General features: G+C 34.2%; 1 protein-coding gene across 1 annotated transcript; it reads right to left on the bottom strand.

The window, feature by feature from the left end:
- Positions 1–3,957: 3,957 nt before the first annotated feature.
- LOC122574474 lies at positions 3,958–8,618 on the bottom strand. The gene is made up of 2 exons (XM_043742127.1): positions 6,525–8,618; positions 3,958–4,469 (listed from the first exon to the last, which is right to left on the bottom strand). The coding sequence occupies exon 1, from the start codon at positions 8,004–8,006 to the stop codon at positions 6,756–6,758; it is 1,251 nt and encodes a 416-aa protein (XP_043598062.1). The 5' UTR covers positions 8,007–8,618; the 3' UTR covers positions 3,958–4,469; positions 6,525–6,755.
- Positions 8,619–20,943: the final 12,325 nt, after the last annotated feature.

The raw sequence follows: 20,943 nt of genomic DNA, 5'->3' as shown, positions 1-20,943 counted from the left end.
CTGTAGCTTTATCTTCATTGTCTCTTTAACATCAAAGTAAATATTCGCTTAACCATAAAAGAAATAGTGAGTTAGATTATGTAGTAAACATTTGTTATCAAGTTCGGTATATGTTGACAAATTTACCATGTCATCATCTATGGAGTACAAATTGGAATAAAAATGATAAATTATTTTTTGTGTAAACTTTGACTAGAAAATGTTGAAAGTTAAAATTACCGCAAGAAGCAGTGCAACAGACAAATAGATGAACGACGCGTTAGGTCTGTTGTGTAATTCATGAATTATAGCGCAGAACACCGTATTCAACATACACGCAATCATGCTCGTATACTAGACAACGATTTATGAGAAGTACGTAATTCAGCAGTACGCGACTGAAATTCAAATAAGCATAATTAAAAGCGCGAAGAAGGCGGCGAATGACCATTAAAATTAATAGGTAATACTAAAAATAAATGTTTAACGCGATATATATGACCACAGATTTTGAACAAAAGAAAAAAGTACTGAAGAGAAGAACAGAAAAGGTCACCACCACACAGAGTCCCCAAGCGGCACCTATCTTAGTACTATCCGCGTCCAGCGTTGCTTAACTTTTGTGATAGGACGAGAACGTGTACTTTTTTTTATATATATATGTCGGAGATGAAAGGACACCGGAGCTTTTCCTCTGAAATTTTGGGAAAGTCCTCTAATACTTTAGCCTAAATTCTATCATAGCCGTAATTAAGCAATTATTGTTGTTCAGTCCGATTGTATTTGCTCGAGATTTGTGATAGTGGGATTGGGCTCGAGGTGACACAACTGGTCACCGAACGTAGCCACGGTCACGGGATGGACGTTTTGCCTGACGGAGGTGTGGAGTGGTTGTGTGGTTCTCCCTAGGAATGTGGTTGTGGCGGCATACGGCCTCGAGAACGGGTCTAGCCACGTGTGATTTTGCCTTGGAGGTGTCAATATAATGGGACACACGTTGCATTGATAATCAAACTCCAAGCAGAAACTGCCTAGCAACGGCGATTGGAACTTTCTCGATGCTTACAACCAGTATATAACAAAGGAACGCAATCGTAAAGAGAGGAAAATTTTCATCAGTCTGTTATTCGTGCGATCGCCTTGGAAAGTTACATATCGAGCAGTATATACCGAGCGTTCCAGCAAACGTATTTTATGCTTCAAAGTATTCTACGTTTAGTAAAGAGTTATCCCGTTGACCGTGGATTCGTTATTGAATCCAAGAACATTGTCAATAGCACTCGCGTGTCTAAACATCACGGTTATTCGTCAAACTTTGTAAAAAGTCATATTTATACCTGTAAATATAATCTCCGTTGTACAAAACGATGGCTAATTCAAATGAAGAATTGTTACGCGCACTCAATTCTAACGATAACCCGACATATATAACGTTTATTGTCCAAGAAACTATACATTACATATGCATACTCTCAATAAACAAGGAATTTCTATTAGAAAGTGGTTTTGGCAAAAGTACCGTTACGCGACGGTGCGACGTAGCGATACAATATTTTCTGTCTGATTTACATTTTCAACATTACAGTTTATAATTGAATTCAAGCCGCTCAAAAGCGGTACTTTTATACGATACTGTCTTTTCATTCTTCCTTTATCTTGAAAATTTGGTCGCAAAACAGGACAGATCGGTAGCCTACTTTTGGTTCCTGTGGAGCTAAGGCACTGAGGGAAGGGTGGTGGTGGAGGAGGAGTAGGGAGGGTAAGGGGGATGTCATTTAGATTTATTTATAATATTTACACTTATTTTACAAGGAGAGAGATTGAATGTTGCTGACGTTTTGCGGTTCTCTCATTTCTTTTTCTTTTTATGATTTCGATATGCATCAATACTTTTTTATGTTTTTTCTGTTCGTCTTTTGTGTCTTTGTGCGGGAGAACCGTATTGTACCACCTAATATCTATGGTCTGTCCATTTAAATATTCTTCGTAAAGTATTGTTTTAATTCCTATTTTTCTTTTTATGTGGTAAATTATGGGTATATTGTTTTGATCTTGGAGGCAATTTTTCTCATCTAGGTATAAGAACGCTTCCTGGGGGAGTATAGCCTGTTTTGAGTGTACTTTTGTGGTATAGTTCTTTTGGAAATAGAGAACTGAAAATTAAGCTACGTTTTTTTATCTTTGCAGCTTGAGCGAAGTGATTTCTTACCAGTTTTAGGATGCGGTGTATGTTGACTAAATCCTAGATCCTTTTATTTTTGCACCAGTTGCCGGGCCTCTCTCGATCGCAGCCGGGACGGTCATCGTGGAGGTTTTAGTCAGCTAGAGTCCGGCACTACCACGCCGCATTTTTAACGTATTTTTTGAAATCACTATGTTCAGATCTATATGTACTCAGACGAGCTCTGATGCAATTTCTTTCAAATATTTGGATTTTTTCCATTAACGACGCTGTTAAGTTATACCAGATCGGACAGCCGTAGGTTATGATCGGCCTAATTAGTGTTTGATAACAAAGGATTTTTACACTGTTGTTGGCCGAGGTAGCTTGTTTTATTATTTAATGTTATAATACAAAACATTTTTAGTAAATAATGATGATGATGTAAAATAAAATATACTATTTATTATTTGAAATACGTAATAATTTATCCAGTCCCGCTGATACTAGCCTGTTGACGATGACATTCCTTGCTCCATTTATCAAAATCTTATCTTTCAGCTAAAATACGTCTGGATGTTTTTCAGGTATAGCTTAACACGTTGACTGTAGCAATACTCACAAATATCCGGTTCTTTCTGATCGAAACTGCATTTTTTTTTATAGAATAGTGATAAGATCGTTTACGTATTGATGAATATATTCTTTCTCCAAAAGTGTATTTTTTCGCACCGTATTTTACTGAAAAGCGTTATATGATACACACAGTATTATTCATACTTGCGGCTATTGTGGATTCTCCGTCCATCACGTTGTGTATCACATGGCGAGCAATGTATTATCTATTAAGACAGATCGCAGAATTAGGTCAACAGGGATCATATCTTACACAACCAGTCGTAGCCACCTTCAGTTGTAGCCTGCAAGAAAAATGCTACATTTTTTTATGATGAATTTGCGGCCAGAAACTAGCCGACAACATACAGTTGTAATCGAAAACGTGTTCAAAATTGAAACTTGCATATTATTATTAATTTTATATTAAATACTTTCCAGCATGTTAGTAACAATAATCTATTTTGAAAGATATAGTAAAGTAAAATCCCGTCTTCTAAAGTATAATAAAATTATAATAAAATAATGAAACTTTCTTTCGTCCGTCACTGTAATTACAATTTTCGAGAGCAATGTATAATATAATTATACTTACAATAAATGTTGTAATGGTCATATTGCAACTATCATGAATTTACCGCCAGTGCTTACGTTTCTGATGGACGGAATTCTATGCCATAAATTCCTGCATTTGATAAGGAGAAGTCAGAATACAATGGGAGCCTCCATTAACCGGAATCCAATTATCAACGATTTTAATTAACTGGTATCTTGGTTATCCCGTCTTTCAATTATCCGACGTAGAAGTGATACAAGCTATAATTATATTTTCAGTGTCTTCATCTTCTTCTGAATCATTCTGAAGCCAAAATTTGTTATTGCATTTTATGGGTGTAGTCGAGAGTTTATACTTGTTGAAAATTTTGGATCTTTGAAGCCGAAATAATGTTATAGGAACACAAAATTTACACTTTTAATTAATATTGAAATAGTTATTTAACCTAGTCCAGCACAGAAAATTATACATATCTCAACAATACTCTCGCCAGTATCATCACTGACGAGGAAGCTAACTGTAATGTTGGCGCAACATCTACCTGTGATATCAAGTATGATAATCCAGGCCGCTGAAACAGCATCAAAACTCTTTAGATCATTTCTATTTTTTAAAATGAGGGTATCTAGTAATGTAAAGTTATTGGTATAGTGACTTATTTATTTTATAGATTTATTTACAATGATTGATACAGAAAACTACGGTTTTTAACTTAGAGCTATTTCTTAATGTAGTAGTGTAATACAACTAAAACAATTAAATTAGTACAACTAGTTAATTTCTGAGTGACAACTAACAACTCATGACTCGCAACTAACTCCCAAGTAACTCGCAACTAACTTTCTCCCCCAAAACATTCCTTTGTCACAGTTTTCGTATTCACAACATACGCACGTGTTTCGCAGCCGTCCATGACCGAAAATGGTTACGTGCGCTTTTTCCAAGTTTTTTTTCTTTTTTTATTTAATTCTTTACAATTACAATTTGTCCAATTTGGACATTTGATAGAATTTTTTAGCTGCCCTTTTCCAAGTGACTATTTTCTTCAGTTCTGAAGGACTGCGGACATATCGGTGGGCCACATGGCCCATTGGAATTTCCCATCCTTTCTGGCTCGTCAGCACTTTTACTTTCTATCTGCAGTGACCGAATGTCCAGCTAGACAAATTGTAAAGTAAAAATTAAATAATAAAAAAAACTTTCTATCTGCACTATAGTTCGTGCTCCTAACAAATGATTCTTTTTTATGATTATTCCACGATACTATATTTGTGTCGCGTAACATTTTCAAATTCAACTTTGCGCAGAATAATAAATTCATATATTACGAAACAGCATTAATCTTTAACATAACAATGAACAAATAAAAAAATATTATGTAATTTATGCCGAGAGAGAGAGAGAGAATTAAGAAAGAATATGAAAAACGAGAAAATGATTGCAGTAACCTTATGGTGAGGAGATATTATACAGAATGTGTCGCCCAATTGGGGCGGATTATATCTCCAATTTCGTGAGAGATGTGAAAAAAAATTGTCCAGAGAAAAATTGAATGATACCGTAATGTCTATTTTCGTACAACCCGTTGCTCCACAAAAATGTAAATCTAATTTTTATTAAACAAAATTTCCTACTTTTTTATCCGTATCAGTTCGTCGTTCCGCGTGTTACATATACAATACAATTACAGTACAGTACAGTACAATTTTTAAAAAACAATATTTCGTTAGATGTCTCCATTTTGATAAACCATGTACTGTATTAAAGAAGATGTTCCAACGTTCCACCTTCACACAGTAAGCATTTCATACATCGTTTCTTTATATTTTTCTTAACGAAACTGAATTAATATGGTCACTAATTGTATTTGAATAATGTTTAATTCATAATTAGTTTAATTCATTTCTTCTAGTCTTTGTTACGTTCGACATGAGCGCGTTCGCCAGGAATGCTGGTTACGTGTTAAAATGATCAGATGTGATATGTAGTGTCTAGCAGTTGACATACTTGAGCCCTAATTAATTTATCAATACAGTACGAAACAAGCATCGCATCTTAAATGGATGCGTTCTAAGTGTCACTCGTGCCATGTAACAACATCGTATTTATCGTGCGGACGGTCCGAAATTTGATTTTTGTCGCATCACACGCATACTACACATTGAACAGATCGCTCGAACGCATTGCATTTTCCTCTTTGTATCGGCGAGACTAATGCTAATGCAACAATGAAACTCTTTTGTTTTGAATTTTTTGTTAATAAAAATGTCACTAACACATTGGTCAGGTTTTCATGATTAATATGAGACCAAACACGACATTGTTATAAAAATGGGATAATTTTCGAGGGAAGGTTTTCCTGATACACTGCGAATCTCACAAAGGATATAACCTAACAAACACGAAGATGGTACCCCGCTGAGGGCAGCCATCCACACGATAATCAAACAGCTAAAAAATTTCACCAAATGTCCAAATGGGACAAATTGTGAATGTAAATTATTTAAAAAAAAAAAAAAACTGCGGATCTCGACAGCCCGCCGCGATCGAGTAGTGTAACATGGCCCAACTTTATATATCATTAGAATTATATTACTTATTGATACAATTATCATGTATTAAGTGTTTGGTGTCCTTTCGTCAGAAAAATTTAAGAAAAATTAAAAAAAAATTTTGTTGTTAAAAATTTCATTGTTCACAAATCAAAAATAAAAAAGTTTGGTTTTCGAGTTAAAGGTACCAGCTTATCGCGCGCCTTTAATATTTACTGAACACTTTGATTTTCAGTGCCTCTTTCTCATTCACTCGCATTGTCGTTTACTTAGTTCGGCATGTCTAAGATGTCAGTTTCAAGGAATAGAATCGTTTCTATCTTTGCATAGGTTTTTGTGCAATTATCGAATGTTTCCTGTATTTATGTATAAAATTTGCTATAAAGTATTATAACAATATCAAGTTTGGTCTCCTTTTAAATCAGGGAAATTTATGGAGACGAAAGCAGCCTTCTCGAGTGTCTGATTAATGTCTGAAACGGTCACTCGGCCCATGCGACCCATAAAAATGAAACCAGTCAAGTCGATACCGGTGACAATGCTGCGATAGTAACGATTACTGCGCACGTAATGATTTTAACGAAAGATGTTTCAAATAAAAGTTGAATGGTATTATCACGTAGGAGACACAAGAAATCACGAAATTGACAGATTTGCTTACCTGTGTTGATAAAACATATTGGCGTGGGATTTCCTTCAATGTATTGAGTTGAAGTTGGAGTTTGAGCTGGTCCTATCTTGTTGTTAATGTTCTGCAATGGTAATATAATTTCGTCCAGGGTTAATTTATCGTTAGTGACGTTTTTGTCGGTGAGGTGTTTGTCATTTCCCATTAGGAAAATCTTTGGGCTGAAGGTTTGGACGTTCAGTGAAGCCTTTTCTTTTATAAGGTTTATTCCAGCTCCGGTATCAATGAGAAGTCTGGCTCTTCCTCCGTCTCTTCGTTGCAATACGATTGATAATAATAATCTTCCGGTAGAGTTAACCGGTACGTTTCTTCTGGATTCTCCGTTTGGTTTACTGATGGTGGGGTCTTTCCTTGGTTGGCGAATGGAAAATTTCGAGAGTAGCAGATCTCGACTGTGTGTCCGATTCGTGAACACTTGAAACATTTTAGTTTCATGCGACCACCTGATGGTTGGCTGAAAGCTCGTGGTTGTGGATCGGTAGCGTTTCGTTTGGATACGGGCGTAGTGTTATCAAATTGATTCTTTGGGCAGTTGACAACACGATTTGCTTCTCGTAAACATTGTTCTCTGTCGGCTGCTAGTTGTTGGGCGAGGTTCAGGTTTCTCGGATCGCTAGCTAATAACATCTGTCCCACTTCGTATCGCAAATTGAGCAAATATGTCTTTACTGCTTCGCGTTCTTCAATATCCAAAGCTACGCGTCGTTCAGTCGGCACGCGGTATTCGTGTTGAACTGCATAATTTAACTCATTGAACCGTCGTCGAAATCTGGAGTTGAAAGATTGTACGCTTTCTCTTGTTCCTTGCTTTAAATTTTTCAATTTGTTCCTGCAATAACTGATAGTGGCTGGTGCTGATACGTATTGTCTTAGACACAAATATAAGTCTTCAAAGGAGTTAATCTTCAGGTATCGTATATTTCTCTTCGCGTTGCCGGTTATCTTTTCCACGAGTATAAGGTCTAATAGTATATCTCTATCACTTGCCTTGCACCTGGCTCGTGCTTTGCGGACTGATAGGATAAAGTCTTCAACACCTACGTCGTCTCGACCCCGTAGTGTCTCAACAGCACGTATGACCTTTTCTGCTTGGAGGCCTCGTTCTCCGTCGCAGACATTTCTTGCACTAATTGTAATGTTACTAGTCGTAGTTCGTGGTCTTCGTAAAGCGTCAGTTTTGTTATCTGTTACGTTATCGGCAGCTGTTTCTAAATGGCTTCTCATTTGTGGCTGGTCGGTTTCGGTGTCGTATTTCAGTTCCATAATTTTTGCAAGATTACGTACTTCTATGGCGCAGTTTCTATAGTTAGTTTCTATAAATTCTTTTATATTTGCAATGTTTTCATCGTTACTATTTCTGAAGCTTATAAACTCGTAAGTTAGGTATTGAAATTGTCCAATCAAAGTAGCAATTAGTTCATTTTGCTTTGCGATACTCTTGTCAGTTGGCTTCATGTTGAGAGATACGACACTTTCAGCAGGGCAAGAGTCGTTATCTTCAGAACGTGTTTCGGGTTCTACTGTTTCGACAATCTAGGACAGCCAGCTTACCGAGATTCTTCGTGGATCCTTCTTTTGATCAAGAAGGTGACCGTGGTCCTTCGCTGTAGAATCCATCGAGTTCCCGCGGAAGTTTCCTCTTGATGCGTTGAATGGATCCTGGCAGGGATCGCCAATTTTGTCAGGTATAATGATACAAGAAATCACGAAATTGCCGTTTCACAAACGTAACATCTTTACTACAATTGGTTTATTCACAATAAATGGATTAAGCAGAAATATACAACAACGTACTATAATTTAGACAACTAAATAGTTAATTTACACTCTCGTCACCACGGATCCAACGCTCTCTCTCACGAGGACCACACTCTCTCGACAACGCTAGTGTCGCGTAATAATTCAACGAATGACAGAAAAAATGTCGATCTCAAAATAGGAGATCGAGTTCTTTATTTCCACACACTTGTACAATGAAACAAATGGTAAAGCTTTTATGATGTTCGCGGTTCGCAACGATAGACTTTAAAGTTCAGGGTGGTTCGGACTTATGCGGACTGCAGACTGACTAGGATGGTTTTGGGAGGAGTATTTATATTCTTTTATTTGTTGAAGTGGGAGAAAGGCTTTGGTCATACGGATGTATCATATGTTTAGAGTGACTGGATGCTACCCCGGTGGTCGCTCGTGATAAGGCGCTTGGGATTTGCTATCTTATCGCATAATGAGTAAAATTTACCCTGACACTAGCAACACTATCTCTGGCTTCTTAACTCACACACTCTGACTTCTCAACTAACACTGACTTTGTCCCTTAGCATTCCTTTGTCTGTTGTCTTAGCCCCACCACGCACGTGTTCCGTAACCGCTTGTCACGTAAACTTGTGGCTCAGATTATAAAAACAAGAAGGTTGAGCCGTAGTACAATTATTAACTTTCTTTTTATTACACTTTATTATGCACTTGATAGTCACAATTGAGTATACACTGAATTGACACGTATAAATTACACTTTTCTCTAACAACTTTATATAAATTAAGTAGGCGACTTATCTAAGGGTAGAAACCCGGTAAAGAGATGTTGACTGTTCAAAGGATGGAAAATCAGTAAAGTTTAGTGACGATGTGGCGGAGGAAAGCTAGTGATGGTTGGGTCTAAGGACACGAAAAGAGCTGATTTGTTAAGGACATGTTTTCATTAGGAGAGCGAGGGAAATAGACTTCGCTGTCAATTGGCTAATTTTCTAGGTTGGTGGGTGAGAAAGGATGTTAACCGCCCCTGAAAGAAAGTTGCTAACGAAAGATACCGAATGTGAGAAAATCTAACTTTCCCGTATCTTCCCGTAGTAGACAAAAATGTAAAGAACACTGGAAATAAAAGATGCTTGTTTGGTCTGAAGGATCTTAACCATAAAAATCCCAATATTTATGGTGGGTCCTTAAGAACATTGAGGGTACGCAGCAACGATATGTAGACATCTGGTTGCCATCTTGGTGGTCTGGTCTCTGACGTGGATTGAGATGTGGTTGATGTTACACGCTCGTGGCCAGGGTCACGCAGACCTTTTCCGCGAAACTATTCGATTGAGGGACCGACGATACATTGTTGGGTCTGTCGGCACTTCGGCTTTCTCACGATATTGTTTATAGTTCGCCCGATATCTCGTAGGCCTTTCATCCACGATACTATAGTAAAAATTCGGACTTTAGATATAATAGTAAAATTTATTGTACTAATCCAACAGAGTAATGGTTCAGAGTGTTATAACAAAAAGGTGCTGAGTGCTGATTTGAAAGGTTTTTATACTAAGGTTTGAGTCACTCTGGAGGGGTTATCGTCGGGTGCATATGAGACGCGGCTATTCTGTTACTATCTGGTTATTGTTTCGATGGCTATGGTATGCAGGATGTTTTGTCTACCCTATAACTGTTCCTGAGCGTGTGACAATATCGAAGGGGATATAATTTTATGCGATCATGTGTAGGATGCAGGATGTAGGATAGAGGACATATGGAGATCAACTTTGCTTATTCAAATGACATTATATATTCTTTTTTACATGTGTGGATTCTTTGGAATATCCTGCGTCAACAGGTTTAAGGAACGATATTAAAGAAATTAACAATTCGTGACATATTTTAAATAGGAAACACTCAGCTGATCTCACAAAGGATATAACCTAACAAGCACGAAGATGGGTACACACGATAATCAAACAGCTATAAAAATTCACCAAACGTCCAAATTGGACAAATTGTGAATGGAAATTATTAAATAAAAAAAAAAGAAAAAAATATTTTAAATTGGTACCTTCTTTCTTCTCCACTGAATTATTGAATAATTTCTAGTTTATTTCTATTTTATTTAGACGTGCATGCAACAACGGTTAGGATGATTCACCATCTTACTAAACAGCATATTAAATATATCGCAGTTTTTTCGAGGGCGGCGCAAAATTAAAAATACTGCTAAACTGTGGTTTATTTCCATTTCTAATTGTATAACATCAGTAACTGTAACGACTATATCTTCAATTTGTGACAAGCTTCATGGACGCATAATTCCATTAATTTGCGCGCTATTAATACATTGAGCCTAATTTGTATCCGCACGAATACAAGCAACGTTTTTTAATTTGACCGCTACTAAAACATGTACTTGGTGATTCCGTGTTGCAATATATTGCAATGTAATGCGATCAAATATTAAATTGTTGAGTGATACATTGGAAAGGTTACAATATATTCAATATGCTGTTTAGGAAGCGAATGAATGATTCTAACCGTTGTTGCATGTGTCTAAATAAAATACAAAATATTCTGTACTTCTTAAATACTTTTCATTTCACATTTTGTAACGTAGCGATCAATATTACACTACCAAATCAAATAAAATTATTTTTATTGTCATTGAAAAGGCGGCAATTTATTTCGATTTATACCTTATTTATTCCAATTCTTAACTCTTATTAATAAATAAAAGATCTTTTGGGGTGTGCAGCCTCGCATGTACATAAGAAACAAACCTGTTGCATTAGACCACCGACATTATGCTTTGAACAGTGATGCAGAAGGATGTTTCTATAACTTAATAGCATGTTACATTCGCAATAAAAGTATATTTATGTCCGAATTCGCAGTCCAAAGTTTCCTGTGAATCGCTAGTTGAATCTTATATCGAGAAATACAACCGTCGAGTCAAGTTTGCTTATGCAAATTATTCAAGCGGCACTTGCCCAGGTTGAATGCAATATACAAAGAAGCAATTAATAACGAGTATTCGAAAGATCCAGTTATGATTTATGCCGATGAAAGTATAATACGATGACCAAGTAGATTTATACGAAGACTTGCGTCGCCGTCCGTCGAATATTGCGGAAAATTTTGTGTTCCGCATTTTCCTTGCCCGTTGAGAAAAGCACTACTGTGACCCATCAGCGAATGAGAGAAGAAAGGAATTGAAGGAGAAACGAAAGTGGCGTCATATAAGCTGGTTGATTATCGATGATCTCTTACGAGAATTTGCGAATGATTCATTAGGAACCTAAAATTTGTCTGGTGGCATAAATGTATTTTTAGTAACTAATCATGTAACTATATTCAGTGTTCAATGCCAGAAAGACATTGGCGTTTCGTGTAATCACAGTAGAAATGCCGTAGAAATTAATTTACGACATCAATTTTTACACTGCAAACGCATCATTAATATGAGGTAAACAGGCGATACAAAGTTTATCGACCTATTAAATAATTCACGCTTTTGTGACGAATACTATACGAGCGAAGGCGAGTTGCCCTAACCGTTGAGTTTGAGGATAGTGCAACGGTAAGTACATTCCCAACAGAAAAATTAGTGGACAGATAAAACACAAAAATATTCGACGAATTAGCGAAATCACGTCGTATGTACATTATTTATTCAGTAGACTGGCTACTATGGCAGCAGATGGTTCCAATATCTCTGGTAGTAGCCACATTTCAGGCAACGAAAGGTTATAGGTTACCCATTATCCTAAGTTGGGCAGTAACCGCATATGCATTACAAAGGACTACGCTAAACAGGGCTATAATTGATCTTGGTAAAAAGAATTTCGCATAGGATCAGTGTGATATGACCAATAAGTGAAATATATACAAACTGAATGATGTTATAATTATTTATATTAAATAGTTGGTAAATAGTTTATAAATTACAACACTGTATATGCAATTATCTTTGAATTAGTTGAAATTTTCTCATTATAAAAAGATATAAAACGTGTGTTACAAATGTATTCAAATTAATAAAGTAATTTTATAAGTGTTGCAGAATTATACATATAACGAATAAACTTCAAATAATTACAAGTAATCTTACAAGGAAATCTTGTTAGAGTGATAAGTTCTTCAGTTTCTTTCGTCATAAATTCCCATAACAATAATCACGGAAAACGTATTTAATGCAATTTAATTTTCTTTACAGACCTTTTTTTTTTTATTCGCTTAGAATTTGAAACACAAAAGTAATAAACGACTAAACAATTTTATTTTCATTTTTCCAATATGAAATGTCATACCAATATATATTGTTCAGTCTACATAAAATTTTCCTGTGTTCATCAGAGAAAACAATTGATTACAGTCTTTTAAACTGATGGAAAATGATATTATCTTCAACGTACAATGAATTGTAGGTATATCATTACTCAAAAGTAGGTGAATGCTTGCTTATTCTTGACGAAACGTAATTTAGTTACGAGATTAGAAATAGAAAAATCAAGAATGGATTTACTGTTTATTAGAAGATAGTGGAATATTATGATACGATAAAATTTATGTTTAAGAGTTAAATACGTAAGAAAAATTACAAGGGACTACGCTAAACATAATATTGCTATTATTGATCTTGGTAAAAAGAATTTCGCATAGGATCAGTGTGAAAAGTTTAGGTAGAAAGAGCGTGATACGATTGTAGTGTACGATTACAACATACTGCTATTAGGTATACTACTTATGGATTACATTTATACAACACAAATCAAGTGTTGTTGGGAGTATATGTAGGTACGTAATTAACAATGAGTAAGCATGCATACACTGAGACTTTTTAATATTCTTTATTTTTCCATACAACCGTTCGTAGTTTCTTCGGAAAACGTATGAACGCAATACAACAGTGCTACGAAATCTTGACTACCAAATATTTGAATAATCCCTGAGCACGCGTTCTCTCCTCCTTTTTTTATTTCCTTCGTGAATTCATTTGCCAAAATCGATAAAGGTTACAATCGAGGTGGAACAGATAAATGTGTCCATAAATTATCTCGGTTAATATCATATTAACATTACGCTTTTGTATAACTTTCCATTCGAATGAACGTGGAATATGTTGATAATGCACGCTATCATCTCTGTCGTTAAATACAGTAGCTGCAAAAGGTATATTTACATGGCCGTATTTTCGGGTTCCATTTCCATAACATCAGATTTTTGTAATCATATAAGTGCTACTAAATGATACGAAATTTATTATAATTGGATGTAATTAATAAATATATAAAAGCAATAATAAAAGCAGTGGCGTACAAACACATTTAATCACTATACGTTGGAAATATCGACGATTTGAACAGAGAGTTCAGTATTCAGTGTATTTCATTGAAATATGTTGTCAAGGCAAAAATTTCGAACAATTTTCCCTATGCGCGTTAATGTTGTTTGACCTTATTTTTCAAGATACTCGCAAGAAACTTCAGTCCGATTTACGTTACTTTTATATTTCCCAACCTAAGTCATTTTCAATGATCATGTCTACTCACATACAATAGAGAAATCAATAAGTTAGGTTTGGTTTAGATAATTATTCGCTATGCTTCGGAAAGAGGCTGCGGAGAGGGTGAGGGTGCGGGACTCCCACCTCGAGAGGATCGGCCGGCGAGGCGCGCTAGGTCCGCCGCGCCCTCCGGTGGGGTTCAAACTTAGGCGCTGGCAGCTCAGCGACTCGGGGCCGCCAAGCGGTCCGGTAGGGGAACCTGGCACATTAGGGGATGTATTGTGCGCGGGGGGAGGGCGGTGTATCGCTCGCATCGTTTCCCGGACCTCCCTCGATCGCAGCCGGGACGGTCATCGTGGAGGTTTTAGTCGGTTAGAGTCCGGCACAACCACGCCGCTTTCCCCAGAAGCGGCCTGGTGTCCGTGCGGATCTCCTCCACGTTAAAAAAAAAGATAATTATTCGCTAACCTTATCGATTAGATAACGCTACTGTGAAATTAATTGAGGTATTAAATGATAAGACAGACATAATTCATATTAAGCTTTATATTATATTATCATTATTCGAAATTGGAAACACTGCAGCCATGATATTCGATTATGAAAATGATACCGTTGTCGAAACAGAAACTTTGCGAATATCTCGAAAATTAAAGCCGAGTGATGATAATATGTTGACCTTGACAAAACATTCCAAGATCATTGAAATCGGCGAGGTCGCCCGCTTCATAAATAATGATATTTGATTCAATCACAATGCGTCATCTTGTGGAGTATTTGAGCTATTTCTAAATTTACAGGAATATATCATCTATACTATCAACTGGTCGTTTTGGAAGAATAAAATAGTTTGTAAAGGTGATTTATAAGGACGCGGCCGAATAACATATACGAGGAGTGGCCAAAAAATAAGAATAAAATATAGAATAACATTTTTTCGTCCGAGTCTGAGTTTTCGAGAAGATTGAGTTGTAAAATTTATCAAGTATATTTTAATTATGGTTAATTTCGAACTGGACAGGGTTAAATAATCGGCAGGAGGATATTCTACGCGTGAAAATAAGTTTAAAACGTAGAATAACATTTTTCGCGAAGACGCTTTGTTTCCGATGGAAATAAATTTCAAAATTTGTAACGCTGATCTTCTAACAATAAGTCAATTCTTAATTAAACACATTCAAACTTTATTGTCTTGAAAATGAAGCCTTAAGCGGAAATATTTGATTCCACATTTTCTACTTATTTTCGTACCTAGAATAACATCCTATTAATTGTTTTCTCATATCCAGTTGGTAATTAGCCCAGTTTAAGTACACCGAACAAATTTTTAAACGACTTTCTTGAAAACTAAGCGATGTATGAAAACATCTTATTTTATATTTTCTTTTTACCTTTTTATAAGGAATCATTTCACGCCCGTTTCTAGAAAAGAGGGGTGAAATAGCTAAACACAATTACTACAATTTACTATACACATATAACCCTGTATAAGGTTAAAAAGTAGAAGGGACGATAAAAGTTGGCTAAGATGATAGACGAAGTAGACATTATCCAAGGGAGAGTTAGGTATTATTCGAATTTTTCGAATAAATATTTATCCAACATAATTATCTGAATCAATTTCCTTTAATCGAGCAATTCATCCGAACAATATTTACGTATTATTTTTTAGAGGCCTGAAAATCATAGTAGTGTAAGTTAGTCCACTACTAGTCTACTCTCGATCGCAGCCGGGACGGTCATCGTGGAGGTTTTAGTCGGTTGGAGTCCGGCACTACCTCGCCGCTTTCCCCAGAAGCGGCTTGGTGTCCGTGCAGATTTCCTCCACGTTAATAAAAAAAAAAGAAAAGTTTTCAGAAAATAATGGTTCGGATCTGCTATTGCAACAAATTTGTTATATTCTTTCAAGTTACGAAAACGTATTGTGGAAGAGAATAAAGTTATTTAATCGTAAAACATAGTTACTGGTGAAAATAAGGGGATGATACATGACTAAATTCAAATTCTCGAAATCTTGATCTATACAGCGAGTAACAGGAGTATTCGTCGTGTTAAAATTATACATGCAATGATTGTGCAAATAATCATTTGTTATATTACAAAAATGAAAATGGAACTTAACATCTTAAGAATTGTATTTTATAAAACAAAATGTAAGTATTTTTATAACAGAAATCATAATAATTTCTTGGTTTATATATTTTTATCAATGACATCTTAAATATCGTTCTTGTTATCTTCGTATAATGGAAATTCTTCGTACTAGTAATTATTCGGAAGTAGCATAAATCGCATCATTATCAAAAATATATTGTCTAAAATGGCACAAATTAAATTTTGAACAAAAAGTTAACAATCGTGACACACCTTGCATCATCACCTAGAGTGTGCTCCTTATTTTGATATTCTTTTTATCACTCGTTTTTAGCCACGAAAATTGAATTTACCAAAGGTAGCATGCCCAAAACATACTAAACATACTAAAATCATTTTTGCTTGCACTTGCGTTTACATTCGACTGAAGTGACAATAGTCGAATTGGAAATACATCTAACTGAAATCTAAAGAAACGACGTAACGCTAGATAATATAATTTTTAAAGTAAAAAATTACATCAACGCGGACGCGTTAGACCATCCAATAAGTTTGTACCTTCAATAGACATTTATTTAGATATTTAAATTCTACAAAGAGTGGAATCATCCCTCGCTCCATAGTATTTTTCTATTCTTTTAGCAAAGACATACCATCGTTACAAAATCTCTTTGTTTTTTCATAAAAGTTTCTTTTAATCTTGTCTTTGTCTTAAATGTAACTAACTTTTAAGATCAAATCATTATCTTTTTAAAACCGATCAAGTCACAAAAAACAATAATCAAAATATATCTCAAACGCGGTGCGATGATTTCAATTTTATATATCGTTAATAATAACTTGTTTGTTCAGAAAGATCGAAGAGAATTTACAATATTATGGTCGATATCATTGCTCGTATTTCAGCTATTTCTATAAACTGGAAGCTATAAATCTGATCGTTAAAAATTATTCATTCCAACTACTTATTTTCGTCTTCTAAAGACTAAAGTCTTATTTAAAGTAGGAAAAACAGCATCATAATCGCTGTCGAGCATCATGATAAAATTATCAAGATAAAAGAACAACATTTTGTGTTTCTGCAACATTCTTATAGCGATAACACAAAAAATGCGATTTTTTAGTTTTGTTACTTTTGAAGCAAGTTTGCGTTATGTATATTGGCACTTTGTTCATTCACGATGTGATAAAAATAAACATTCGCCCGAATGATTTATTGTAGAAATAGGTTTTTACGTGGTGATAAATACTTATACGAATAATTCATATTCGTTTGGGTATTTATTTCTTAGTTGCAAATAGAACTTTATACTTTATTCTTATCCGTTATCTGTTATCGGAATAAAAATTTACCTAATACTGATTCGAGGATAAGCTTTTCTTTTCTACAAGTGTGTTGAGCATTTCTTTCAAAAACGACGCATATTGGATAGGATTTTATGCATTATACAGGGCTTATAATAATGCAATGTTAATTTTTCATACTCTTTACTGTTCGTGATAATAGATAATGATTTATACCAGAAACTTGTAGCTTTTGTTTATTGTTCAGTTTTTTTAGAGTCTGCTGGTTCCATAAGAAAAATATGAAATACTGCTTTTAATTATTAACTTATCATTTGTTTATAAGCTTTAATCAAATGAAATATTAGATCATCCTACATAGTCGTTGTTTCTCATATATCAGATGAAAATAAAAAATTACCAGTTCATAATCGATCGGTGATGAATCTATTAAGATTTTGATTTCAATTTTTTAAAACCCCGATAATAAGAACTCCCATTGTCTCAATCTGAATTCTAGTAATCACACTGTACTTTAATAATAATGTAAATGGTACTAAATAAGACATGTGTGTAATCGCATGTTAGTGACAATGCATCTTTGTATCGATATAATGCTATTAACTTATACTGCTATATAGTGTTATATAATAATATATAATGTTATAATTTATAAATGATTTTAATATAAATAATTAATATTATCATGAGGGGAAATTTTTTATCGTAATACTACACATATGTTTGGGTGTTAATATTTGAGAGAAATACAAAATTTAATGATTTTATTTATATTCTTCAGCTTTTCCAAAACTTTGCTTGTTAGGCACTAATACTTTTTGGGCATAAATAAGTCCATAAGTTGTAGGAAATGCTATAACAGATCGATTACTGTGTTAAGAAATGCATGGGTTCCACTCAAAAGAATAAAGTCGATGCTGTTCGGTTTCATTAATTCACGAAAATTCAAACTGGCACTCAAACACTCAAATGGCACTAAACTTTAAAGTAATTTCGACAAACAGCATATATTTTCAAATTTTGTATTTTTGCCTTTCTTTGCCTCGATAGAAAATTAGGACAAATCTCACCACTGATAAAAATCCATTTGCAACAGTATTTCATGATCAAAGATTTTGTTTGTCTCTCGGAAACTGCAGAGTCGCGCGCAACTGCCAGTTGTGTGCGACCAGCCGCAAATGTAAAAGACCCTATGAGGTGTCAATATGCGACTGTCTAAAGTTTAGTAGATACGCGAGATAGTTTACTAATGGCAAACGACCCGGCGTTGCATTGCCAAAGAACAGAGATTGGCCATGTACCGAATGACTGCATGGCACTTAGCGCAGAGCCTCGAAACAGCAAAGTTATCTGGGATGTGTCAGAAAAAACAAGTAGTAAATAGTAATCTGTCAACATCACAGGAGTTGTTATAATTTTTTAAGATTTTCATATTTTTGGAACAGTTTTTAATGATTATTAAACAATAATTTCATGAACGGTAGAAAACATTATTTGAAAAATAAAATTTGCCTCTTAAAGAGTGTCATAAGTCGTTGAAATGTGTGTATCGTCCATTTTGGAGCTTCGAATGGTCGATAAATTTAAAATGCATTGTTAACGAAGCGTTGCCGAGAATAGAATGGGGACGAAATCAAGCACCGATTTGTATTCACCGTAAAAAGCACATGTATCATTCATGAAGGGACATTAAGCTAACCGAATATGTAAAATGAATGTACAAAATGCATTCGATGTAAGCAAAGGAATTTTTATATCAAACTTTTGCACAGATTTCTGTTAATACTCAAGTGTTTAAATACATGTTATTGTGTATGTATAGCATGATAGCATTTAGGTATGCAAACTCATATTCCTATGAATATAGTTAAAAGAAATGAAACCTGGGTAGAGAATTGTATTACTTACTAAATATCATAGTATGTATTTTATTTTAGGTATTTTATATATTTGTGCATGTCATGTGCGTTCTGTATATTTTCCAGTCTCTGAATATGAATGCATAAAAATTTGCAGTATGCCGATGAATATTTGAGACTTTTGATGTACAAATCATCAAATTTCAACAAAATATCATTACGAAATATAATCTTTATTGCGAAAAGAAGCTGTAATTAAACCGTGAACGTTGCACATAATATATACAAATATATAATATATTCAAAGTATAGTATTCATTATAATATTTGATGGATGATATAAATCTCTGGTTAGATTCTATTTTTTAAATTGTGTTCATAAAAATATGAATTTGTATGAACATTCGCATTTTCACTAGCTATGATATGACCAATAACTGAAATATATCCAAACTGGATGATGTTATAATTATTTATATTAAACAGTTGGTAAATAGTTTATAAATTACAACACTGTATATGCAATTATCTTTGAATTAGTTGAAATTTTCTCATTATAAAAAGATATAAAACGTGTGTTACAAATGTATTCAAATTAATAAAGTAATTTCATAAGTGTCGCAGAATTATACATATAACGAATAAACTTCAAATAATTACAAGGAATCTTAAAAGGAAATCTTGTTAGAGTGATGAGTTCTTCAGTTTCTTTCGTCATAAATTCCCATAACAATAATCACGGAAAACGTATTTGATGCAATTTAATTTTCTTTACAGACTTTTTGTTTTATTCGCTTAGAATTTGAAACACAAAAGCAATAAACGACTAAACAATTTTATTTTCATTTTTTCAATATGAAATGCCATACCAATATATATTGTTCAGTCTACATAAAATTTTCCTGTGTTCATCAGAGAAAACAATCGATTACAGTCTTTTATACTGATGGAAAATGATATTATCTTCAACGTACAATGGGTTGTAGGTATATCATTACTCAAAGGCAGGTGAATGCTTGCTTATTCTTGACGAAATGTAATTTAGTTACGAGATTAGAAATAGAAAAACCAAGAATGAATTTACTGTTTATTAGAAGATAGTGGAATATTATGATACGATACAATTTATGTTTAAGAAAAATATTGACATGTGTAAGTGTCAAGTGTTATGCATGCAATAGTTTTGTTATTTATTTAGCAATTTATTATTCTCAGATTGTCTGAGTTATAAATAAGGTAAAGAAGATTTGTCCAGGTTGATCAGAAAGATTATTCTGATTAATTCGAGCAATAATATTCAAAACTGATCGACGTTTCAACAAATCATACATTTAATTTTAATATACTACTGATAAGGTTTTAAATAAACAATTAAAATTTTATATAATATATATCTCTTGATTCCACGAGAAGATAGTATTACAAATAATAATATTCTTGTATTGTTAATACAAACCGATCAAATTCTTCACATGTTACTTGAGACCGGTAGTGTACATGTAAATTTTTTTATAATTATTATTTTCAATTTAAAAAGAACGACAAATTTGTAAAGTTTACGCAAAACGAAATTTTCAAATCCAAATGTAGTTGACTTGGCGCAGAGAGTCATTGAATGACAGAATGACTCAGACAATAACACTATTTACAGAATACTGATAAAGGGTGATAGATGTTATCATTTGTCTGAATTATTTGTGTCATTATTTTTTCTGTACTGTGTTGTCTATGGTTACGGTTTCAAATAAAAAAAAGTGAAAATTGTAAGAAATGCTATAGTGTATCAAACGTCTAATTATAGTACAAAAATAGAAATTAGGTTACGGTTAGGTTGAATGTTACGAAGGTTTAAAGGTTAATAGAATACTTACTGAAAAAAAAT

The sequence above is a fragment of the Bombus pyrosoma genome, linkage group LG13, assembly GCF_014825855.1.
Source record: "Bombus pyrosoma isolate SC7728 linkage group LG13, ASM1482585v1, whole genome shotgun sequence".
NCBI lineage: Eukaryota > Metazoa > Arthropoda > Insecta > Hymenoptera > Apidae > Bombus > Bombus pyrosoma.
This window is presented reverse-complemented; position numbering and strand designations above follow the sequence as displayed.

Coding starts and splice junctions, on each gene's coding strand:
- LOC122574474 (XM_043742127.1), bottom strand. CDS start 8,006: ATGAAGCCAACTGACAAGAGTATCGCAAAGCAAAATGAACTAATTGCT.